General features: G+C 38.8%; 1 protein-coding gene across 6 annotated transcripts in view; it reads left to right on the forward strand.

Annotated features, from left to right (window-relative positions):
• ATP8A1 (ATPase phospholipid transporting 8A1) overlaps positions 1–20,920 on the forward strand; it is a 232,689-nt gene extending 211,769 nt beyond the window's left edge. For all 6 annotated transcript variants that reach the window (XM_058722721.1, XM_058722720.1, XM_058722718.1 and 3 more), the window contains 4 exons: positions 6,100–6,188; positions 6,904–6,996; positions 14,964–15,055; positions 16,239–20,920. In XM_058722721.1, coding sequence (XP_058578704.1) covers positions 6,100–6,188; positions 6,904–6,996; positions 14,964–15,055; positions 16,239–16,336 — 372 coding nt within the window. In that variant the 3' untranslated portion in view covers positions 16,337–20,920. The remainder of the gene's footprint in view (positions 1–6,099; positions 6,189–6,903; positions 6,997–14,963; positions 15,056–16,238) is intronic.
• The last annotated feature ends 911 nt before the right edge of the window (positions 20,921–21,831 follow it).

A 21,831-nucleotide genomic window follows, 5' to 3' on the forward strand; every position in this document is an offset into this window, starting at 1 on the left:
TGACATACGTCGCTTTTAATGGATGTTGCTCAGCTTTTTTAACAGAAAAGACAACCTAGGTTGAAAAAGGATTGTTAAGGAGCCAGATCAACCTTTTCTCCCACCTCCCCAGATCACATAAACACCTCATTATAGCTGCTCCCAGGATAACTCCCTGCCAGAACACAAGAAACCAAGCAAACTGTAACCGCCCTATCTCAGGAGCATAGTCCCAAGGCTCCAGCCTTCTTGACTTTCAGTCTCTCCAAACACTGGATTGTAAGAACATATTTATTAATCAACATTTATTGAGTACCTGCTTACTGGTTAAGCACTTTGGTTGTGAGAATTCATCAAGATGTATTTCTTTCTCTTATAGAGTTTATGGTCTAACTGGAAGATAAAGAAGCACCTAGAAAATGAGTGATAGGTGCCACCAAAACGGAAGCCCAAAGTAGTGTCAGCTAACCCAAGTCTAAGGAAGGAAGTGCAATCTGATGTGAAAATTGATTAAACGGGAACATCCCAAGAACTGAGACTTGTGTATAGCTAGAGATGGGGGGCTGGCTTGAAAGATGACTTGTGGGAAGTCATCAGAAGTCAGGTAGACAAGGTCTTGAAATCATGTTAAGGATTTTGCCCTCTATCCTCAGGGCGGTATGAAGCCACTGAATGGGTTTAATCCAAGAAGTGCTAAAATCTAATTTGTACTTTGGAAGTGTCCCTCTGGCCTCAGTGTGGAGACAAGGCTAGAAGCAGAGCAACACTGGAGTCAGAGGTCTAGCTTGCAGGCTTTTAGCAAGGGTGGGCACATTTTTGGACTGGGATGATGGCAGCAGGGTTGGCAAAAAGTACGTAGTAGGTCCAAAGATACTGGGCACAACGGAAGCTGGTGGTATAAAGAGACCAGACTAGAGCCCAGTTTTGCGTCATACACAGTTGGTGACGAAGCCATTCTCTAGATAGAGTGCACGACGGAAGAGCAGGTTTGGGGGGAGAACAGTGTGTGTTCAATGTGAGACGGATCAAGTTCAAAGTAACTGTGCAACGTTCAAGTTCAGAGCTGGACAGTCTGAAGTACAGGCAAGAGATGTAAGCCACGGGAAGAGATTGTGACTGACCCCCATATAGACAATAGAAAACACTAACCTTCTCAGGGTGTGTGTTTACGTGATACCAGAAGCCTCCTGACAGAATAGCAGGATATCTTACCTTTCCCTTTGTTTAGGGCTCTTTTAGACAATTAGTTTTCTAATAATTACAGTCTGTGAACAGCGTCTTTAACAGCTAGGATAATATTCTCTAATATGGGTATACATTTACATAACCAGCCACATGGTGTCCTGTTAGTGATGTTTTGCTATTTAAAAGAACCCACAAGGAATATTTGCATTCCCCCAAATTAGCTCCATGGGATGTGCTAGTAAGCAGACTGTGGCAAAAGTATTCCATGGTAGATAAATACATTTAGAGAAACCTTGGTTAAAAAAAACATTCAGGGGTGCCTGGCTGGCTCAGTTGGGTGATCAAATGTGACTCATGAATTTGAGCCCCACATTGGGTGTAGAGATTACTTAATAAAACTGGAAGGGAGGGAGGGAGGGAGGGAGGGAGGGAAGGAAGGAAGGAAGGAAGGAAGGAAGGGAGGGAGGGAGGGAGGGAGGGAGGAAAGGAAGGAAGGAAGGAAGGAAGGAAGGAAGGAAGGAAGGAAGGAAGGAAGGAAGGACGGAGAGACGGACAGACAGGAGGAAGGTTGGTTCAGTAGAGGTCTTTACAGTGATTTCTCAAAGCCTGAAATATGCTGCTTTGTGATGTGACCCTTCAAGAGGGTGCTGCTATGGTTTGCTTATACCTTTACTAAGCCTTGGGACATTACATCAGCTTTTCGGGGGTAGTGGTCTCAGGACTAGTGACCACAGAAGTCTCATGGGATACTAACCTATATGCAAAAGTTGTCTCAAATTTCAGCACATAGTTCCAGAAACTGAATTATCAAATTAACAGGAATGAATACGTTTATGTACTTGATGCACATTGCCAAATACCTTTCCCAAAGGTGAGTACATTGCCAATAGAAATATAAATTGTTACAAAGAGCTGTTGCCCCCATACCAGCTGTGATAGTGAATTGTTTAAATCTGATCTAATATGTGGTGTTTCTATGACTACAGAGAAGCTCAGCACTTTTCCATGTTTCTCGTTACTTACTGCTGCTTTTGTGAAAATCTTCTCTGGTCTTTAGCCTCTTTGTTGGGATCTTAGCTATTCTTATGAAGACAAATGGTCTATTTTTATTATCAGATATTAATGCAGAATTTCATATATTTGTGGCATTCTCCCAGTTTCTTGTTTATCATTTACTTTTTAGTTATGTTCTTTTAAAATATGTGGGACTTATGCATTTTTATAAATCCATTCTTTACAGCATTTCTTTTTGCAGGTTTTTTTTTTTTTTTTTTTTTTTTACTGTTTTTAAGCTTAGAAAGGCCTTTTATAAAGCTTTATCTAGACACTTAATAATCACTTCTTGGTTTTTGGTTGTTATTGACATAAACTCTTAGCCTCCTTGGAATTTATATTGCTGCCCTCCCTGAAAAACAACTAAGCAAGATTTATAGCACTCTTTTCTGAATAATTTTCCCTTCCCAAATTAATATATTATGCCCAGACAGTCTTTAATAATTGTTATGAAAAAGATAATTTGTCTCCATTTCTTAAATTAGCAAATTGAGATGAATGGCAGTTTATTTATTAGTGGTCAGTTACCTTGGTCAGTTTCAGTCTTGAGACCAGCATGTATTGTGACATTAATGCGACAAAAACCATTACATTTACAAACTGGCTCAGACTTAATTTGATACTGTGACAAAAATTTTCTTCCTCAAAGCTCATAGGAGAGATCACTAGAAAGTAAAAAAGACCTGGGGTGTTTTAAGAAATTTGAAAATTAAATGAAGAAAGGAAAGTCTGTTCATCTGTGTCAGTAATAAAAGCAGCCACTCTACCAACACCATGGGGTTTCATTCTTCCAGCCCGCTTTCTAGCTGAGGAAGCAGAGGCTGGGAGTTACTAACCACAAATGAGAGAGCAAGGAAGGGCAGAGCCAGGACTCCTTCCAGGGCTGTTTATCATCAGTCCTGCTCCAATCAGGGTCCAAGGAGATAGTCTTAGGACTCCCCAAAGGGCCCTCTCTTTTAGACAACATCTGTACTTTATCCAAGAATAAGAATCCTAGTGCACCACTCTGACATTTATAGTGTAAAAAGAGGGTTAGCGTTAAGAACCACATCCCCAAAGTTGTGTAGGCAGGTAGCACCTGTAAATTCTCTCTCCTACAAGACTGAACTTGGGGGCCCTGAAGGGGAAGAAGTGTTTCTCTCTAGTGTGGGAACTAGGTGCTAGGGGATCGCCTCAGGTGGGGCCGAAGGTAAGCCCCTCTTATCTGGGCAAGCCCCTTGGCATGGCCAAAATACCCGTCCGCGCCTGCTTTCCCAAATGTTCTTTCCCTGCAAGTTCATTCACGTGGAAGTTTCAGAGCAATTCCTCCTTCCTCCCAACCTGCGTTTTCAGGTTCTCAGGCTGCGTTAGTTCATTTGGGAAGCGCGCACGGTGCGATGGTGAGCCAACATCGCTGTGCAGAGACAAGCGCTCGTTTGTTCCCAGCGCAGGCCTGTGCCCTCCGGTTTACCGGCTTTGCGGCGACTTCGGCTGAGCCTTTCTCAAGTCCCCCGGGAGCCACTTTTGTGGCAGCCTCCATTTGGCTTCACAGGGCCTCGAGGAGGGGCCGTGGGGGCCGCTTGGCATGGCCCAGCAGTCTCCCACGTTCAGAGCAATTTGCAAACTGCTCTCGGAGGGAGCCCGAGCCCAGCCCCGAACAGGCCGCTCCTGTTACCCCCATTGTCTGCGGGGATCGGGCGCCTTTCCCCAGCTGACCTGCCTGCGAGTGGCGAGATGTGAAAAGTTAGAGACAAAAATGGTCTCTACAGACTGAGGGGGAGCTTTCTTGTACAGAAAGGAAGGAAATACCTCTGTGGGATTTTATTTTTTCTCTCCCCCCCCCCACCCTCCCCTTCATCCAAAAAATACAAAGAGACTCTGTCTTTAATGCGAATGTCGGCTTTAAATCTTTTAGGTTTGGATTAACCCTGCAAAAGAAAAAAAAAATCTGACAGGCTTTCAGATATGACGCAGAAAAACTTTTTTCCCCTCAATTCATGTTGTTCATTTGTAAAGCCAAAGGCTGGTGGACTGAATAGTGGGCGCCCCTTGTTCCCCATTCATAGTTAACATCACAATGGTCAGAATTAGCAGCCCAGAGTCTCCACCACTTTTGCCTTTTCCACCAGCGACATTTAATACAAGGTGGCAAGGGCAAGCATAAATCTTTCTTCTTTGGCCCCTAAATTAAAATAGATTAAAATTAAGCCACGCAAACGAGGGCATTTTCCGTTATGCGACTTAGAATCTTAGCTACCTTTTCCCCCAGGAGAAAAAAGAAATGTGGTTGCTTTGGGGGTTTTGGGGGTTGTTGTGGTGGTGGTTTTTTTTTTTTTCTCGGTCCTTACCTCACTAAAAAGCTGCCTTCAATCTAAACAAATCCCACTGATTTGATAGACATTTCCTATTACATAGTAATTGTTGGTTTTCACTATAGACGATGTCAGCAAACATGTTGAAGATCATGTTTTGCTTATAAAATAAAGTGACTTTTATGTGAATATTTTTCGTCTTGTCGGTGTCTAGAATATAGGTGCTATTTCATTGAATCCACGTGGCCACATTTATTTTCTGAAATTCTTTTGTAATACCGTGTTTTTATTTTGAACGTGCTCAGAGCTATTTAATCGTATATATGGGGAAAAAGAAACCGTAGCATCCTTGAACTGACAGTCTATATCAATGAGCCCATGTTAATGCAAAAAAAAAAAAAAAATTAAACATCAGTACCTGGTCTTTAGTTGAGGGTCGGAATGAATAGGTAATCTCAAACATAATCTAAAAGTAGTAATCTTTGTATTAGGTACGTACTGATTGATTAGGAATGTTAATATGTAATTGCATATTGGCCTGTAAGAATAAAACCCTAGATCATTTTTAAGTCCTGAGCCACACCTGGTTTAAAAAAAAATCCTTGTGAATTTGAGTAGAGTGCAAATGTACATGCATTAGTTGACTGCTTTTTAATGGAGTTCTACCCATACATTTATGCACTTAAATCGGTACTGAAAACTTACTCTAGTAAACAGAGACTCAAAGTGAAGCAAAATATTTCTTTTGGTTTTACTGTATGGCATATTCCTTTTAAACTCTGTATAATCTAATTACATTACAAAGGGATTTTATTATAATTTCATATAGCTAATAGGTTTATTAATTTTTTAAGCATAGAATCATTTTCTTTGCAACCCAAAAGGTTCTGATATAGCCATTTAGTATTTGATACAAAGGAATGATTATAAATATTTTTAATACACTTTTCTTTGAGTTTTACACAGTAGATATTTGGTTTGACTTTAGCAGTAACAGGACATATCAATGCAAGTTATGTAAATCTTTGAACAAAACTTAAGATTATTCTGCCTAATATCATAGACATCTTAATTTGATTATACCATATCATGATTTATCTGGATGGTTTTTAATGTAATATTTTACAAAAGCAAAGTTAATTTTTATTGGCCAGAAATAGTAAATTTAGTTTCTAACTAGGATTTATTTTACATGTTGTAGTATAAGAGAATTTAAGCCAGAGTATATTTGACGTTTGCTCCAAAAGATTGATTTTGATATTCTAAGTTATAAAAGAAGGTCAAAGTTTATTACTCCGCATAGTGACCACAGTAATAAAAATCTCACATAAAAGTATGAAAAGATTTGGCACATGGTAAAACCCTGCTATATTAGCTACTTGAGGGGGAAAAAAATAGATGTAGCAAAGACATGTTTTAACACATTTGGCTTTTGATTCCAGATTCTGCACAAGTTTGGATTTAGTTATTGTATATCCTCTTGCAGAATGAAATATTTTTAAATCATATTACTTAAAATCATACAAAAACTAAACACGAATGATGTATGTCTTAGTTTTTAAAGTAATGTTGTTTCTGATGGTTTACCCAGGCTGCCATGTTGTTTAGCTCCGGAGTCTTTTGGATGGGCCTGTTGTTTATCCCCGTGGCGTCTCTGCTTCTTGATGTGGCCTACAAGGTGTAAGTATACTATTCGGCTGTGTACACAAAAGTATAGATGTGTGTTAACCCTCAGATTTCTCCAGTTGTAACATCAGCTCAATGATGTTAGTGAGAATTCGTAGTGTTAATTAGTTCTGCCTGATAAATAAAGAAGAAATGAGTGATTCAGAAATTAGAAAAGTAAATTAATACAAAGACTGAATAAGATATAGAGCAAGTATTTTCTATTAATAGTAGACGCTACATTTTTAGAAATCAGCCAGAAAAATCCAGGTAGAAGAAAAAATTCTGTTATCTCCAAACACATATATATTTTATTTATGAACAATAGTTGTGGGAAAAAAAGGTTTTTGCCTGCCTGTTTCAAAGCTTATATGAAATATAGAATGAAAGGTACTAAAACTGTACTCATTTTTCTCAACGATTATCAGTTTTAAAATGCTGTCTCTTCCCACAAAAAAAAAAAAGATATCCCTAAAGTTAATTCTATGATGCTTATTTAATAACTCTGAGAGTTTTAACTTTTATAAACCTAAACCATTCCTTTTAAGACTGTTGTTTCTGTAATTGCATCATGCTCAAAATTACTGTAATTTTTAGATTCTTATTGAAAACTGGTTACTCTGATTACTGTTGTACCTAGCAGCACATTAATAAACCAGTTTTGTAAAGTGTGAAGTCTTCGTATGAAGATTTACATGCAAATCTTTTTTTTTTTTTTTTTTTTTCCCAGTATCAAGAGAACTGCTTTTAAAACATTGGTAGATGAAGTTCAGGAGCTGGAGGCAAAATCTCAAGACCCAGGGGCAGTTGTGCTTGGAAAGAGGTAAAAGACACACTAAATATGTTCTTTTCCAAGTGAACTTTTGTCTTTCATTCGTGGTTGGAAATAAGTGGTAAAACTTATATTTATGACTTTACATGGAACTAGCAGTGTGGATAGATTTCAGAATCAGAGGGATGCAGATTCAATCAAATCTGTCACTCACTAAGCTATGTGTGACCTTAGCCAAGTCGCAAAATGCTCTTGAGCCTCAGTTTTCTCGTCTAGAAAATGGGGGCAATATTACCTACCTCATGAATAGTTTTTAGAATTAAATAAGATCTAATTGATCAAGCAGGTAACTTGGTGTATGGTGCTTAATGAGCTTTAAATAAATGGTGGTTACAAATATTAGTGTGTTATTAAAATGAAAGGAAAAAAAGACTTTTAGCTTGACACTGTATCTGTAATAAAATAGCGTGTCAGGAAAATCAGAGCTTGACGTAGGGCAAAGTGCCCTATAGTAGCAGTAAGTGCTTATTAGGAACTGACCTTGGCATGGGTCATCTATGAAGTGAATTGTGTGTTCCGAGTCCTTTCCTCAGCACCACTCCCTCAAAAGAGCGAGGTTAGACACCTAATCCAATGTACTAAATTCACAAAGCATTATAAGAAAGAGATTAAACTGATTTGAAAGCCGTCTATAATAAAACACAATTACGAAGGTAATACCAGGAATTTACTTTTTTCTTCCTTCTTCGCACTAACATGAGCTCAAGTTGTGTCTACACCATAGGAACTGCTTTGCTCGGGTGTCTGTCGCTGTCATCACAATCCACTGTTGTTACCCAGTTTGACAGGATTAAGTAAGTGTCAGACTGGGAACTCAAGCTGAGACCTTGGCTTCCAGCCTGGGCTCACTCTCCTCAGGCCAGGAGGGCTCGTCACACACCCACCAGTCTGTGCCTCTCTAGCACAAGTCCTTGCACCGCCATTTGTGGAGCGCTCACTACATGCTAGGTGCTGCACTGATCGCTTCATATGCACTGTCACACTGGATCGCCGTGACAGTCCTGTACAAATTCGTCACCCCGGCGGCACCTGGCGGGGTGGCTCTGTCGGTTAAGCGTCCGACTTCAGCTCAGGATCATGATCTCAGGGGTCCGTGGGTTCAAGTTCCACATCGGGCTCTGTGCTGACAGCTCAGAGCCTGGAGCCTGCTTCGGATTCTGTGTCTCCCTCTCTTTCTGTCTCTCTCTCTCTCTCTCTCTCTCTCTCTCTCTCAAAAAATAAATAAACATAAAAAAAGAAAAGAGCAGCATGCTCTCCTAACTGGCCCGATCAGGCACCCCACTGCCAGGGTTATTTTAGGAATCCTGGAGAATGAGATGGATGTAAAATTTCAAGAAAGTTAGCTAATCTTATCTACGTTTTCAAAGAGGGTGAAATTGTGATTTCTGGGTAGTCTAGTGATGTCAGACGTATTTCAGTTCCAAAACACCATGTTTATACCTCCCAGTCTGCACAGGCTGCTCCCTTGTTTAGAAGCTGCTACCCTCCTCCAGACAGGGCGGCCTGATTCCTAGTTTTCAAAACCCGGCTCCGACGCAATTACCTCAGGTTTTCTTACATGAGATTAGTTCCTACTCTGTTGTCTGGGTACTTTGTGCCTCTGTTGTCACATTTACTTTATTGTATCATAATGTGTGTGTTTGTTTCCCCTACTAGAAGGAGCTCCTCGAAAGACAGGCCCCCTTTTTAGTCTTTACCGAGACCCAACACCTAGCACGGTTCCAGGAACATAACAGCACTTGATAAACATTTGTTGAGTGGGTGATCGAGTGGTCAAGAGAATGACCTGAGGGATGAATGAACGAATGAATGAGTGGGTGAAAGGATGGCTGAGTAGTGGGTGGTAAATAGACGGTTGACTCATGGGTAGTTAAATAAAAATTCGATAAATAAGAACCTAGAGTTATACAAGTTACACTCTCCAAATTAGTCATGCCCAGAGAAGTAACAGTGGTTTACTTCTTTGTCCTAGAATGATGCCATCTTGTAAGCTGGCCATCCCCAATTTGTTTCAGTCTCCACTAGGCTCTATTGTGAAGTCAAACTGTACATAAACTGAAACTGCATCAGAGAAACTATAACTTGTAAGCACTGTATCCAGATTAGCACTTACAATAATGTATGTCTTATGTTTACTCATGTTCAAAAACTAAAACATTTTGGTTGAGACAGTCTTGTTTAGTGGAAATAGTAGGTCAGTTACCATATTATCCAGTGAATTAGAAATATTCCCTCCAATCTTACAATGAAATTTGGGGGGATGGGGTGGGAGATGTGTTTGATCATCTAAGTACAGTATGTTGCTTTCAACCTTGGGTTATGGTGGAATTCAATTTAAGTCTAAAATGTTGGGAGAATAAATGTAAGTCTTACTCCTGATCACTAAGTAGGTATAGCTTATTATTTTTGGTTAAGAAAATAACTTATATGCCCTGAAACCCTGTCTCTGCTGTTACTTTTTTGTGGATAGGCCCCAACGCTCGGGAGCATAAGCATCTATAATTCCAAAATACAAAAAAGTTTGAAATTCAATTTTTCCTCATAGGTTTATAGCAAATATTTGCTGGAAGAACCTAAACCATTTGTTCTATATATATAAAGGCATTGACAGTGTTTTTTTTTTCTATGATATAAATATCCATACATTTTATAGCAGAAATAATAATTAGTTTTTGGAATAGAGGCCTCTAGATCTCACTGGAGATCTACATCAATAAGTTGTGTGTAACATCTTTTCTAAAACAAAATAACACAAACAAATGTGAATTCAAAAACCCAGTGCTTTAAAATAAGGGATGTTTACACTGGGCTCATTGGAGGCAGAGCAGTCTGGGATACCTTTCATAAGCATGAGAAGCACGCATATACATCTTGTACAGGCAAATGTGATAATGAGATCCATCATGTTTTATTATCCAACCATAGACATAAGCCAGCATATTATCATCAGCCATTACTAAATAGAATTTTTCCCCAGGATCTTCAGATCATTCTTCATTAATTTGTCCTTCGCTATAGCCTCGACTATTTTTTTTTTGAGGCCATGAAATTTCATGTTATTTTATTTTATTTTATTTTTATTTTTATTTTATTGTTATTTTTTAATTTACATAGTAGTTAGCATATGGTGCAATAATGACTTCAGTAGGTTCCAGTGATTCATCCCCTATGTATGACACCCAGTGCTCATTCCAACAAGTGTCTTCTTTAATGTCCCTTACCCATGTAGCCCTTCCCCCACCCACAGCCCCTCCAGCAACCCTCAGTTTGTTCTCTGTATTTAAGAGTCTCTTATGGTTTGTCCTTCTCCTTGTTTTTATATTATTTTTGCTTCCCTTCCCTTATGTTCATCTGTTTTGAATCTTAAATTCCTCATATGAGTGAAGTCATATGGTATGTGTCTTCTCTAATTTCGCTTAGCGTAATATCCTCTAGTTTCATCCAGGTAGTTCCAAATGGGAAGATTTCATTCTTTTTTGATGGCCGAGTAATACTCCATTGTATGTGTATACCACATCTTTATTCATCCGTCTTTGGACATTTGTTCTCTTTCCATACTTTGTTTATTATTGATAGCACTGACTACAGCCTTGACTTTAAAGAAGAGAGTATGGAAGTATGGATGTCAGATAACTTGGCCATGTGGATGGTGATGATGGTTTCTCTCGGCCTTTCCCTATATTATTTATCTTTAAAAAAAAAAAAAGCAATTTTAACATTGCCCCCAAACTAATAGAAAAGAAACTATGCGTCTCAGTTTTCACACTGGATTTCTATCAGTGTTATATTCGAACCTCCGTAGAGGTTTAGGACAGGAGCATATATCAGATGTTTTCCTCCACCCTACTCTTATCACTGTGATAATGGTTCTACTCAGCATTTGTAAAGAAGAGTGACAGAATGACAAGTATTATCTCCTCCAGAGCAGAGATCAGGACAGTTATAATCACTGTTTACCTCCCCACCACCACCTACCACAGGACAGCTGCCACGTCTGGATGGTTTTTTACTTTCTGGGGATTCATTTTAATGAGTCAACCAAAGTAGCTTTGTCAACCCAATGTAAAGTCAAATGCAAACTTACCAATCTTCAAAAATAAACGAAAATACCTTAAGGCAATGTATTCCAGGACAGTAAATGGGGTTTTACCTAGGCTTTCCTTAGTGCTTTTAAATGAAATATTATTTTAAAACACAGCGTGTTGAAACACCTTACCTCCACCAAATATCTAAGTGGAAACATTTTAGTGGGCTTGGAAATAAGGTAACAATATTTAAGTGGTAGTTGCATAATTTCATTGAACAAATTAAGAATTTGCATGGCTTGGTATGTAAATGATGAAAGACCATACAAAATTTAGTAACTACTGACTAACAGTTGTAATATTAAGATGGGGTTTTAGGGGCGCCTTGGTGGCTCAGTCGGTTGAGCATCCAACTTGGGCTCAGGTCATGATCTCGTAGTCTGTGAGTTCAAGCCCCATGTCAGGCTCTGTGCTGACAGCTCAGAGCCTGGAGCCTGCTTCACATTCTGTCTCTGTTTCTCTCTCTGCCCCTCCCCTGCTCCCACACTGTCTCCTCCCTCTCTCTCTCTCCCTCTCTCTCTCTCTCTCTCTCTTTCTCTCTCAAATATAAACATTAAAAAAAAGGATGGGGTTTTAATGAGAAGGTATCTAAAGTCATTTTGTTCTTCTCACAGTGTGAAGCTGTTCAAGAAAAGCTGAACTTTTTAACATATCCATTAATGTTTGCATGTCACCAATGCAATGTATAATTGACTTGATAGTAACATCAGTACCCATAAACATCAAGGGCCTAGAACTGCATAATTTTGAAATGATGAGTAGCTCCCAAAAGGTAGGATAAGACTAGACAAATACAAATCATCATCACTTATTATTTATTAAGCACCCCCCTGTGAATGGCATTTATATTTCATAGGAGGGACTCTGTTCTACAAGAACTAAAGCAAGCGTTCGGTATTGTCCAGGAAACAACAACAACAAAAACCTAGTAGTTTCCCTACTGTGGAACTGGAGTGGAAGCATTGTAAATCAAAACTCACAAGCAGCAATAGACATGTCGTGTTGAGCTTATGTTGAACATAAGCCAAGGCATCAAAAAGGATCCTCACAAAGTTGTCTTCTGTTTTGTGATGATCTCTGTTTTGGTGGATTCTTTTTTTATAATAAATTCCTTGGAGAAGCACCTGGGTGGCTCAGTTAGTTAAGCGTCTGACTTCAACTCAGGTCAAGATCTCACGGTTTGTGAGTTCGAGCCCCGCGTCAGGCTCTGTGCTGATGCCTCAGAGCCTGGAGCCTGCTTTGGATTCTGTGTCTCCCTCTCTCTCTGCCCCTTTCCTGCTCACGCGCGCTCTCTCTCTCTCACTCTCTCCCTCCCTCCCTCCCTCCCTCCTTCCCTCAAAAGTAAATAATAAACATTAAAAAAAAGAGAGAGAGAGAGACCAAAGAAAGAGGCAGTCCACTCCAGATTGGTAGGTGTCAGGTTTAATTGGCAAGGGAATTTACATAAGGAGATTGTCTCGGGTGGTCATAAGATGAGTAGATCTCTGCCCCACCTGCCAGAATTTTAAAAGTTTATATAGATGTCATGGGGAGCCTGGGTAGCTCAGTCAGTTAAGCGTCCGATTTCGGCTCAGGTCATGATCTTGCAGTTCACAGGTTCCAGCCCCGAATCAGACTCTGTGCTGACAGCTCAGAGCCTGGAGCCTGCTTCAGATTCTGTGTCTCCCTCTCTCTCTGCCCCTCCCCTGCTCATGCTCTGGCTCTCTCTCTCTCAAGAATAAATAAACATTAAACAAATTTTTTTAATAAACTCCTTGGGAGCTGGGAGAATGGCAAGGTTGGGAAGGGCTAGCATTTGTGGAGTGCTTCCTAAGTGCCAGTCACTGTGCTAGAAACCATACAATTCCCTGAATCCCCACCATTAGTTAGGGATTATCCTCCTGGTGTGTATGAGACGACCAAGAAAGGTTTGCCTGAGGCTCCTCAGCTAATAAGTAACAGACTCAGAATTAAAGTTAAGATTCCAAAGCCCATGCTCTGCCCCCAGTAATGCACTCCTTTCCTGAGAAAGCTTTCTTACTGCGCTTTGTTTTTGAACACTAGGCATTAACTTGATGCAACAGCTGAGTAAGAGGAAAGCCTCATATGAATGATTATTACAAACTACATTATCTTCTACATCTAAGTTTTGTAATAGGACAGATAAAATTCCCACATCTGCCTTCTTAACATTTAATGTTATAATATTAAAGTATTATGCATTTGGGAAGGCCAGCCTGAAACCTGGAAAATGTATTTGGGGGAGAAGAAGCTACATCCTGATACATTGCCAACCTCTAGTTGTCTGTAGTCATTTCCATCTTAAACACCAGAGACTTCCCAGCACCCCGTCCGCAATGCTCTGCTAACAAAATCAGACCACCTGCCGCTAAGGCTGCCGACTTCCTCAAAGCAGTTACATGTTTTAGTGTTCCTCGGGGTCTCTGGGTCTGTAATGTTAGATCATTTTAAGAACGGAGTAGAAAAGCGACTCTAAAAATGGCCCCTTCTCATTCCCCATATCTGTTTATTTCACTGGCAAAAACAAGTTTTACAACTATTTGCAAATCCACCAGAGTTTTAGATTAATTAGCTTTCTTGCCTTAATGTAGCTAATTCTCAGTGACAATGAAGTATGTCTAACAAGTACCATTTACAGCATCCCTCGACTTGAAAAATATGTGAAGATAACTACAAATGTCAACATTGCTAAATATTTTACTTCAGCGAAAGCCTAAACGTTTGCATAATTACGAGTTCATTCTGCAGAGGATTCTTTTATTTTTATTCTTTGTATATGATAACAATTGTTCCACTTCAGGATTTCAGAAAATTTGGCAAAACACAAAGCTGACAGAACAATTTAACTAAAACTTTTATAGTGGGGGAAAAACCCAAGATGGAAATTTTTCAACTGAGTGCATTCCGGTGATTAAAACAAAATTGCGTAAACATTTGCTGTAGCACATGTGGATTACTTATTAGGATTCTTATGTTCTTTGATATCAAAGCAAAGTTTTATACATCAACCACTGGAGAAATGGCATGATTGGGAGGCCTGGTGTGATGTTTAAAGTGTATTTCACAATGATTACTCGAACTCATTGATTTGACAAATAATTGGCTTCCTGCTGTGGGAGACACCATTCTACATGCAGTGGAAAAAAACAGATGCATTATTTCTTGCAATGTTGCTTCTAGGCGTTACATAATTAATTACGTGGATTGGTTTCCGTGGAGATTATTCAAAAGGTTTATTGAGAAATAAATATTTTCCTTGTTGTTTTACCTAATATTATTTTCTGAAAATAGTTTTATTTTAAAATGAAATTAAGGAACATATTTCATACCACATTGGAGCAGGTAATGGAACTTTTCTAATTAAAATGTCTATGAAATCTCTTCTTCGTGTAATTTTTAGGATTTCTTTGCATCACTAAAAAAATATTATTTTGTACCAAAATATGTGCAAAGTAGGAAAAAGAGTAATAATTTTTGTGACTCTAAAAATGCCACGTTCGGTACGTACGTAGTAAGTCAACCAGGATTTTAGAAGTTAATGACGCTGCTGGCAGATTTTGTATTTTTTTATTAACTGTGTTGTACAGGTTCTGTATTCCCATTTGACTTAAATATAACTAGGGGGTGGAGAACTCTTTTGGCTGGATTATTGGGAACAAAACTCTCCTTAGCTCTGGGGAAAGCTGGCCTTGGAAGTATCTAAATACTTGAAATCTCATTTGCTATCTGAGAAAATGGGGCAAAAAGAATCCCTAGACTGCAGACCTCTCAAGCAGTCTTTTGTTTAAGTCTGATTCTCTGGTGGTCCTGTGGGCACACTGGGGTCTCTGCCGAGTTGATAATTCATTTCACACATTTGCACCTGCCCTACAGCCTCACGGAGAGGGCGCAACTGCTCAAGAACGTCTTTAAGAAGAACCACGTGAACTTGTACAGATCTGAATCGCTGCAACAAAACCTGCTCCGTGAGTATCTGAGTTCTGACTTGCAAATAAATTCTCTGCCGTCAAGTCAGAGCGTTTAGGACAGCAGGGTTTGGGCTTTAGGAATATTCAACTTTTTAACATTAACACCGAAAAAAAGTTTTGCGTACTTGCAACACGTTACATAAATGACCAGTGAGAGAAACCTCTGACCACAACCGTCTCATTTCCAGCAGACAAGACAAAGCATGTTAAAATCCTGCTGCTTTCACTTGAAGAAATAATATCTCCACATGCCCCTTGCTTCCTTAAATCTTAAGACGAACTAGTAAAATAAATCTTAAGTCTTAAAAGCTCCCTCCGTACTGTTATCTTTTCTACTTGAACAACTTTGCAAGGGCTTTTTCAGCTTTCATACGGCACAGAAACATATATTTCCCCCTTCAAAAATGTTTATGAATATTTAGAGTTGTAAGAAATTATTAGGTATCATGCCCTCTTAACATTTCAAGGATCTAAAAGAGAATATAATATATAAAGCCCTGTAGTAAATGTATTTGTGTTAGTCATATATCTTTTGTTTCATGTTGTTTCCACATGTAATTTATTTTCATTTACGTATGCTCATGTTTAATGCTTTTGCTTTCTATACTTCAAGAGGCCTTTTCTAAAGATGTGACCCCCTTGGGGGCCATTGCTTGTCCCCAGCCATGTTGGGGCACAAATGAGTTTATTTGTAGACACCAAGAGCCAAGGATGATGTTGTCCCAAGGAAGGAGTCCCCTTTTCCACCTTTGGCAGTTACATGTGTTTAATTGTGAATCCTCCTCACTTTTGTTCTTCCTTCTGACTCATCCACCTGATGTGTATGGAAATGCATGTGCCCACTTGACTAGACTCCCACACCCTCCAGTAGCCAGGAAGCAAAAGTTGGAAGGCTTGGCTTGGATTTGAGATGCCATGAGGAAGACCGAGGGGGGTTTAAAGCATCCGTGGGGCAGTGTTCATAGAATCTCAGCTGACAACCTGCAGTCAGCCCACTCTTCCTGTTATAGATGAGTCTGCATCTTTCTCCGGATGTTAAAAATTCATGTCTTCATGCACACTTTTGAGGGCAGGAGGGCTATATGAGATCCCCGCGATCGGAAAATAAGTACTTAAAACTCAGAATAGAGATTCCCAGTGACTTCACGATGATCATTTCTGTTTCCTCTCTAACTTATAGATGGGTATGCTTTCTCACAAGATGAGAACGGGATCGTCTCACAATCTGAAGTGATTAGAGCATATGACACCACAAAGCAGAGACCCGATGAATGGTGATGGGCGGGGCTTCGAGGCTGGCTCCGCCAGGTCTCTAAGGAGAGCTCCCAGGTCTTCCCAGAATCTGCTGACCAATTCCAGTCTGGTCCAAGGAGGGGAAAGTGGATCTGAGCTCATCTCGTTGGTTGACCTTCAGATTCATGTATATTATAGACATAAGCACTGTGCCAGTATACTGTAACACCATCTCTTTCAGATTTTTTAAAGTATTTGCTGAGTCTTTGTAAGCAGAAATTGAAAATGACCTTGTATCTTGCCAGAATGCTTTCTTAAAACCGAGAATAGGTCAGGAGTCTTATGGCGTTACTCTGGGGCTGTAACTGACTATCAGTTGATTGGATATACCACAAGGCAACCAACCATTTAAAAACTCTAAAATGGTAATAATTTAAAGGGACTCTTGATATCCAGACTTAGATTTCAGAATATGCTGAAAAAAAACCAGCACTCTTCTCTAAGGAACTGACTCACCTTACTGAGCAAAATTTCTAAACAAGACATTAATAAGTGTTTGTGTCAAAAATTGTCTTGATAAATGTTTGCCAAAGAAGTTCAATAAGTGTAGTTCTCATTCAGTAGTCATTTGCCCAGAAATTTAAAAGAAAGTTTACCTCCAGTTCTGCTGTAGGATCTGCATGCTTGACTTTTCAAATATAAGAGTGATTTGCAAAAATGAGTACTTCAAGGCATTTGCTACTCAAATCTGTGATGTTGCACCTTTGGCCTTACAAATGCTTCTTTCTTGTTTGTCTTGTTTACTTGTTGAAGTTGGAGGGCACACGTGGTAATGTGACTGTCATTATGACACTGATTTTTAATCTGTATATACGTTTCAGTCATTTCTGATGAGGTGTCTCTAGATTTTTCTAAAACCCTGGCTTCCGCTGAAGATTGAGTGATGTCATTTTGTCTTCAAGTTTTCTCTCTCAAGAAAAATTTGCTTACATATTTACGTGAGAGTCCCAGTGCTTCTGTCGAGGTGTTTGGAATACCATGTCAGATAAATGCATGGGCTTTTGTAATGTACATAGGCTCGGCTTTTGTCCTGTGTTTTGGTTCTTTCTGTAGTTCCTGCTAGAGATGCCTGCTGTCTTATATAGCACACGCCGTGTTATGGCAACCACCCCTGTACTTAACACTGAGAATTACTTCACAGTTCACTTTTCAAATAGCTCCCCCAAATTAGTCACATGCTGCTAATTGGGACAAATCAGTGGTACATTTTCCCCATTTTAAAAACACCTGTTTTACTCAAGCCTGTTGCTTTACAGTCAGAGACAGTCTTCATCACGAGTAGATTTTGTTGCTATGGTTTTAAATGTATGTTCAGTTTAATTTAATTATTTTCAGCATTTCTGAGACATGTCCTAAAAATGCCTATTTTGCTACCAACGATAAATGGTGAAGGGGCTGTTTAAAAACCACAACCAGTTTTCTATACTATTTTTAAAATAATGCTTTCATTTAAAAATAAAAATAAAAAGGAATTCTAGTTTTCAGATACACTTCAGAGATTGAAGCAAACTTTCTGCCTTTTATTCAGAATCCTGTTTGCCTTTAAGTGGACTTACCAGCAAAATGGGTAGAACTTCCTCTTGAAAAAAAAAAAAAGTCAACTAGAATTGCAAAGAGGTGATTTGAGTTTAATAATGTCTCCTTCTTTTAACCCTTTTTCTTAATCTAGATTTAAAATTAGGTTATACGTCATTTCCTCCTCTGTATTTTTAGCTATTTAGTTACAAGTATGCCCCCCCCCATTTTCTGTAAATAAGAGAGGTTATAACACATACATAATTCCAAGGGGAGCAAGGGGTTGACATAGTTCACTTCCTAGAGCATTCCCCTTTGGGGTTCAGATTAAGAAAATTGTGAATCGAAACATCTAGAAAGTCCACACGTGTAAGAAGAGTCTGAGATCACCTTCAAAATTCTGCAGTCACGGACTTTTGTCCGCTGAATGGAGCAGCTTTCCCAGGCCTCGCAGTGGTGATAGTCAAGGCCAAGCCACACAAATCCAAAAACAAGAATGAAGTACCCCGTTCCAGAGAAGCACTTCCTCGCAGGTACAGATCAGAACTCCTCCTCCTCGTCAGCGGCGTCCTTCTCCAAAATGTTAATAGCAAAATGTGATGAATATAATGGAACTGAATTTTCTGGCTTCAAAAAATGAAAAGTTTTATTTTTATCTTAAAACATGGATTATTTCTATGGAGCTCTTAACATGAGTAGAAGAGAATACCCATGGTGAATTAACGTACGAGATCATGGTCTGAAATATGGCTAATTTCTAGTCCTATTTATGAATTATTAAGTCAATTCCTTTGCTTCTTGGGTGAGAGAGGGGGTTGGGCAGCAGGGAGTGGTCGCCTTGGTAAAACTTAAAACACAGCATTACGGTTGCAGTGATTTCATAGTGTTAGAGAAAACCCTCTGGTTTTTTAACCTTCCAAAGAGGGGAAAAGTAACACAGTTTTACCAGGATTAAAACAAACAACTGAAATGACTTTCAACTTGTATTTTCTGAAATAAAGGACACATACTCTTCAATTAAAAAGTCCCTTGTAGGGACTTTGGCAAATGCTAACACCGTTGCTTTACAATGTTTACAATTCAGAAAATACTACTTACAGCAGAAAATCCTCGTTCATTTAACATTGAAAAGCTGGGAGTTGCTTTAGTGTTGGGTAGTACGTGGTGATATTGAGCATGAACTTTCTAAATGTTTTATATATACATATAAAAATAGATCTGGGTCTCACACCCAGAAAGATGCTATCTGGCAGAAATTGTTAGCAGGAGAATGATGTTTCTCAGGAATGTAGCAAATTTAAAATGATATATTTGCTGCCCACCCTCCCACACCCCACTCGATATCTCACGTGAGCCAGCTTCAGCAGTGTCGCAGATTTAATGGGAAACCTTTTTCTCATCGAGTCAGATGAACGTGTATTCTATTCAATAATATTATTTATTTACATGAATTATATGGTCATTGAATGGAGTCACTCATTCCTCTTAATTTTCAGGGGGGAAAAGTGAATTCCAGAAATCAACACCTATTCTGATCATGAAGTTTTGTTTTATAATTCTGCAGTTCAGCATTCTCGTATCAGATATGAACATCACATGATAATTTATTCTGCATTGTGTGCACTGTACATCACTTGTAACTTGTCATTGAAAATAGTCTTTCAGGAACTGAGTGCAAGTCTGAAAGTAAAAGATTGTATATTTGTAGTTTTTAAATTATTTATAACAATGTCCTAACTGTTACCGTGCTACGTGATCATCAGTGTTTATTTTTGCACAGTTGCCCTATGAGAGTTCCCGGTTCTAAAACTTATTTCATCAAATAAGTCTATAACCTTATAAATAACCATTTATAAAATTTATCGGAAAAACACCCACCCCATTCACATCATGTGGACCAGATCTGTGGAATTCTTTTTGTAAATTAATGTAATACCATGCAGTTCGGTGCCTAATAAATGCTTTTTAATGATGAACATTTCTATAATGCTTCTTTAAGAGATCATAATCTGATTTTTCTCACATTAAAATAACTGAAGTCACTTGAGAGACTTAGTTATACTTGCTGCATTTTAATTAACCTTCAGTGGCTATTAAAATGGAATGTAAGTTAAACTTTGAAGGAAAGGAAATAAATGTTTTCCATTTCTCGTCTTGATTTATTTTCTGTATGAAAGCAGCTGTGTTTTTGATAGGTTTATGGTTTGCATGAATTAATATTTAAAGTGGTCCAGGCCAATGCATGGCTACTGCTGTAAATCTTGATGTTTATTTCTGCCTTATAAAATTCTGTCATGGCCTACCTGGAATTCAATATTCAGTGGACAAATTAATTGGTTCTCTGCGCAAATTTTTTAATAAGTAAATTATTTTACAAACAAATTTGCAAAAAATTAATTGCAACTTTTGTTTAGCTTGCTTCTAAGAACTTTTCTTAATAAAGCTCACAAAACTTCTCAGCAAATAAATCTCCCGTAAGGAGGGGAAAAAGCTAGATTTTATACATGCTTACTTTGAATTAACAGCAACTTTCCATAGGTAAATCTGCTCTTGCAAAAACCGAGAGCAGAATATTAAAAAATAATAAATATTTTTATGTTTCATGGTTCTAGAATAGAAGCCATAAATGCAGTAAATACTGTTTGCTGTTTGTTTAGCTATTTCAAGCTTCATTTTTCACACTTTCAAGTTTATTAAGTTTAAAAAAAAAAAGGCAGCCTTGGGAGGCAGCTACTATGGAAAATTGCAGTTTGCATTTAAGATAAAATAGTATTTTCAGCTCCATGAAAAACCATTCCTGCTGAAACTGCTGTAGAAATTGTGAAGCTGCATGAGTGGAGAGTATTGAATCTGTGATCATAGTTTTCTCAGGTTTATCTCGATGTTCAATGCACTGTGTTTCATAAATAGTTATTAAAGTTGAGTAATATTCAGTTCTATGCAGTGTTATGTGTCATTGGCCTTTTGTGAATGTGCATGTTTTAAATTGCAAATTTTAAACATTTTGTCCTCTAATTGTTATTAAAAATGAAATAAACTGTACCATTACATAAAGGAATTGTTGCAGTGTAATTGCTAGTTTTAAAAACTTTGTTGCTTTATAAAACTTTCAAAGCCAGTGTAATTATAGTCTGAGAAGGTGTCTCCACTTAATGGCATTTTAACATTTTGTTTATAACCCCAGTGATCTAGAAAATAGCCCTTCCTTTTAATCCAACTAAAGGAGACATGAGGAGGAACATGTGAAGTCTAGTTTGGTAAGAGACATGGTTAATTTGAGTACCCTCCCCCCAGTTTCTTTGAATAAAATCCCTGTATTTTGATTCTTCAGTCAGAAAAGCCTCCCAGGATTATCCCCATTCCATATTTAAATCAGCCTACAAGTCAACAGCTAATTCACGGTTCCATCCTTTCACCTCAGCAAACCTACCCAAGCTACATGGCCACATTTAGCCAGTAACATGTGAAGGAAGTAACCAAAAAATGTTACACATGTGACACAAAAGCACAAGAAACACTGGGTATGAGGACAATAGTCTTATCAGAAACAAGCATCATTTGGTAAAAGAGAAACAAATGAAGCAGCGATTTTGGAAACTGCCAGAATGGGATTCGTTCCCAGAGAAACACTTGAGGGAGCAGTTTGAGAAGCCTCTGGTTTTACTAGCAAGGGCTGAGGGCCCCGCTTCCTCTCCCTCAGTCTTTCCAGGGACATGGGCTGCACGTGGGCCTCCCAAGCAAAACCACAGCAAAACAACGTGTACAGAAAAGTTACCTGTGAATTACGTCAAACGATTTTCACCTGTATCTCCACGCCCCCTCGAAATGTGCACGCTGTTTATACTGACCCCGTGGTCTCGGATGCTAATACGCCCTAAATACTAAAGGAAGCAGCAAACTTGAAATAACGTTCTCATAAATTCAACATGTCTTCCCCATTTAAAGTTTGTGTGCGTATGGCATCT

Source organism: Neofelis nebulosa, chromosome 3 (assembly GCF_028018385.1).
Source record: "Neofelis nebulosa isolate mNeoNeb1 chromosome 3, mNeoNeb1.pri, whole genome shotgun sequence".
NCBI classification, from domain to species: Eukaryota; Metazoa; Chordata; class Mammalia; order Carnivora; family Felidae; genus Neofelis; species Neofelis nebulosa.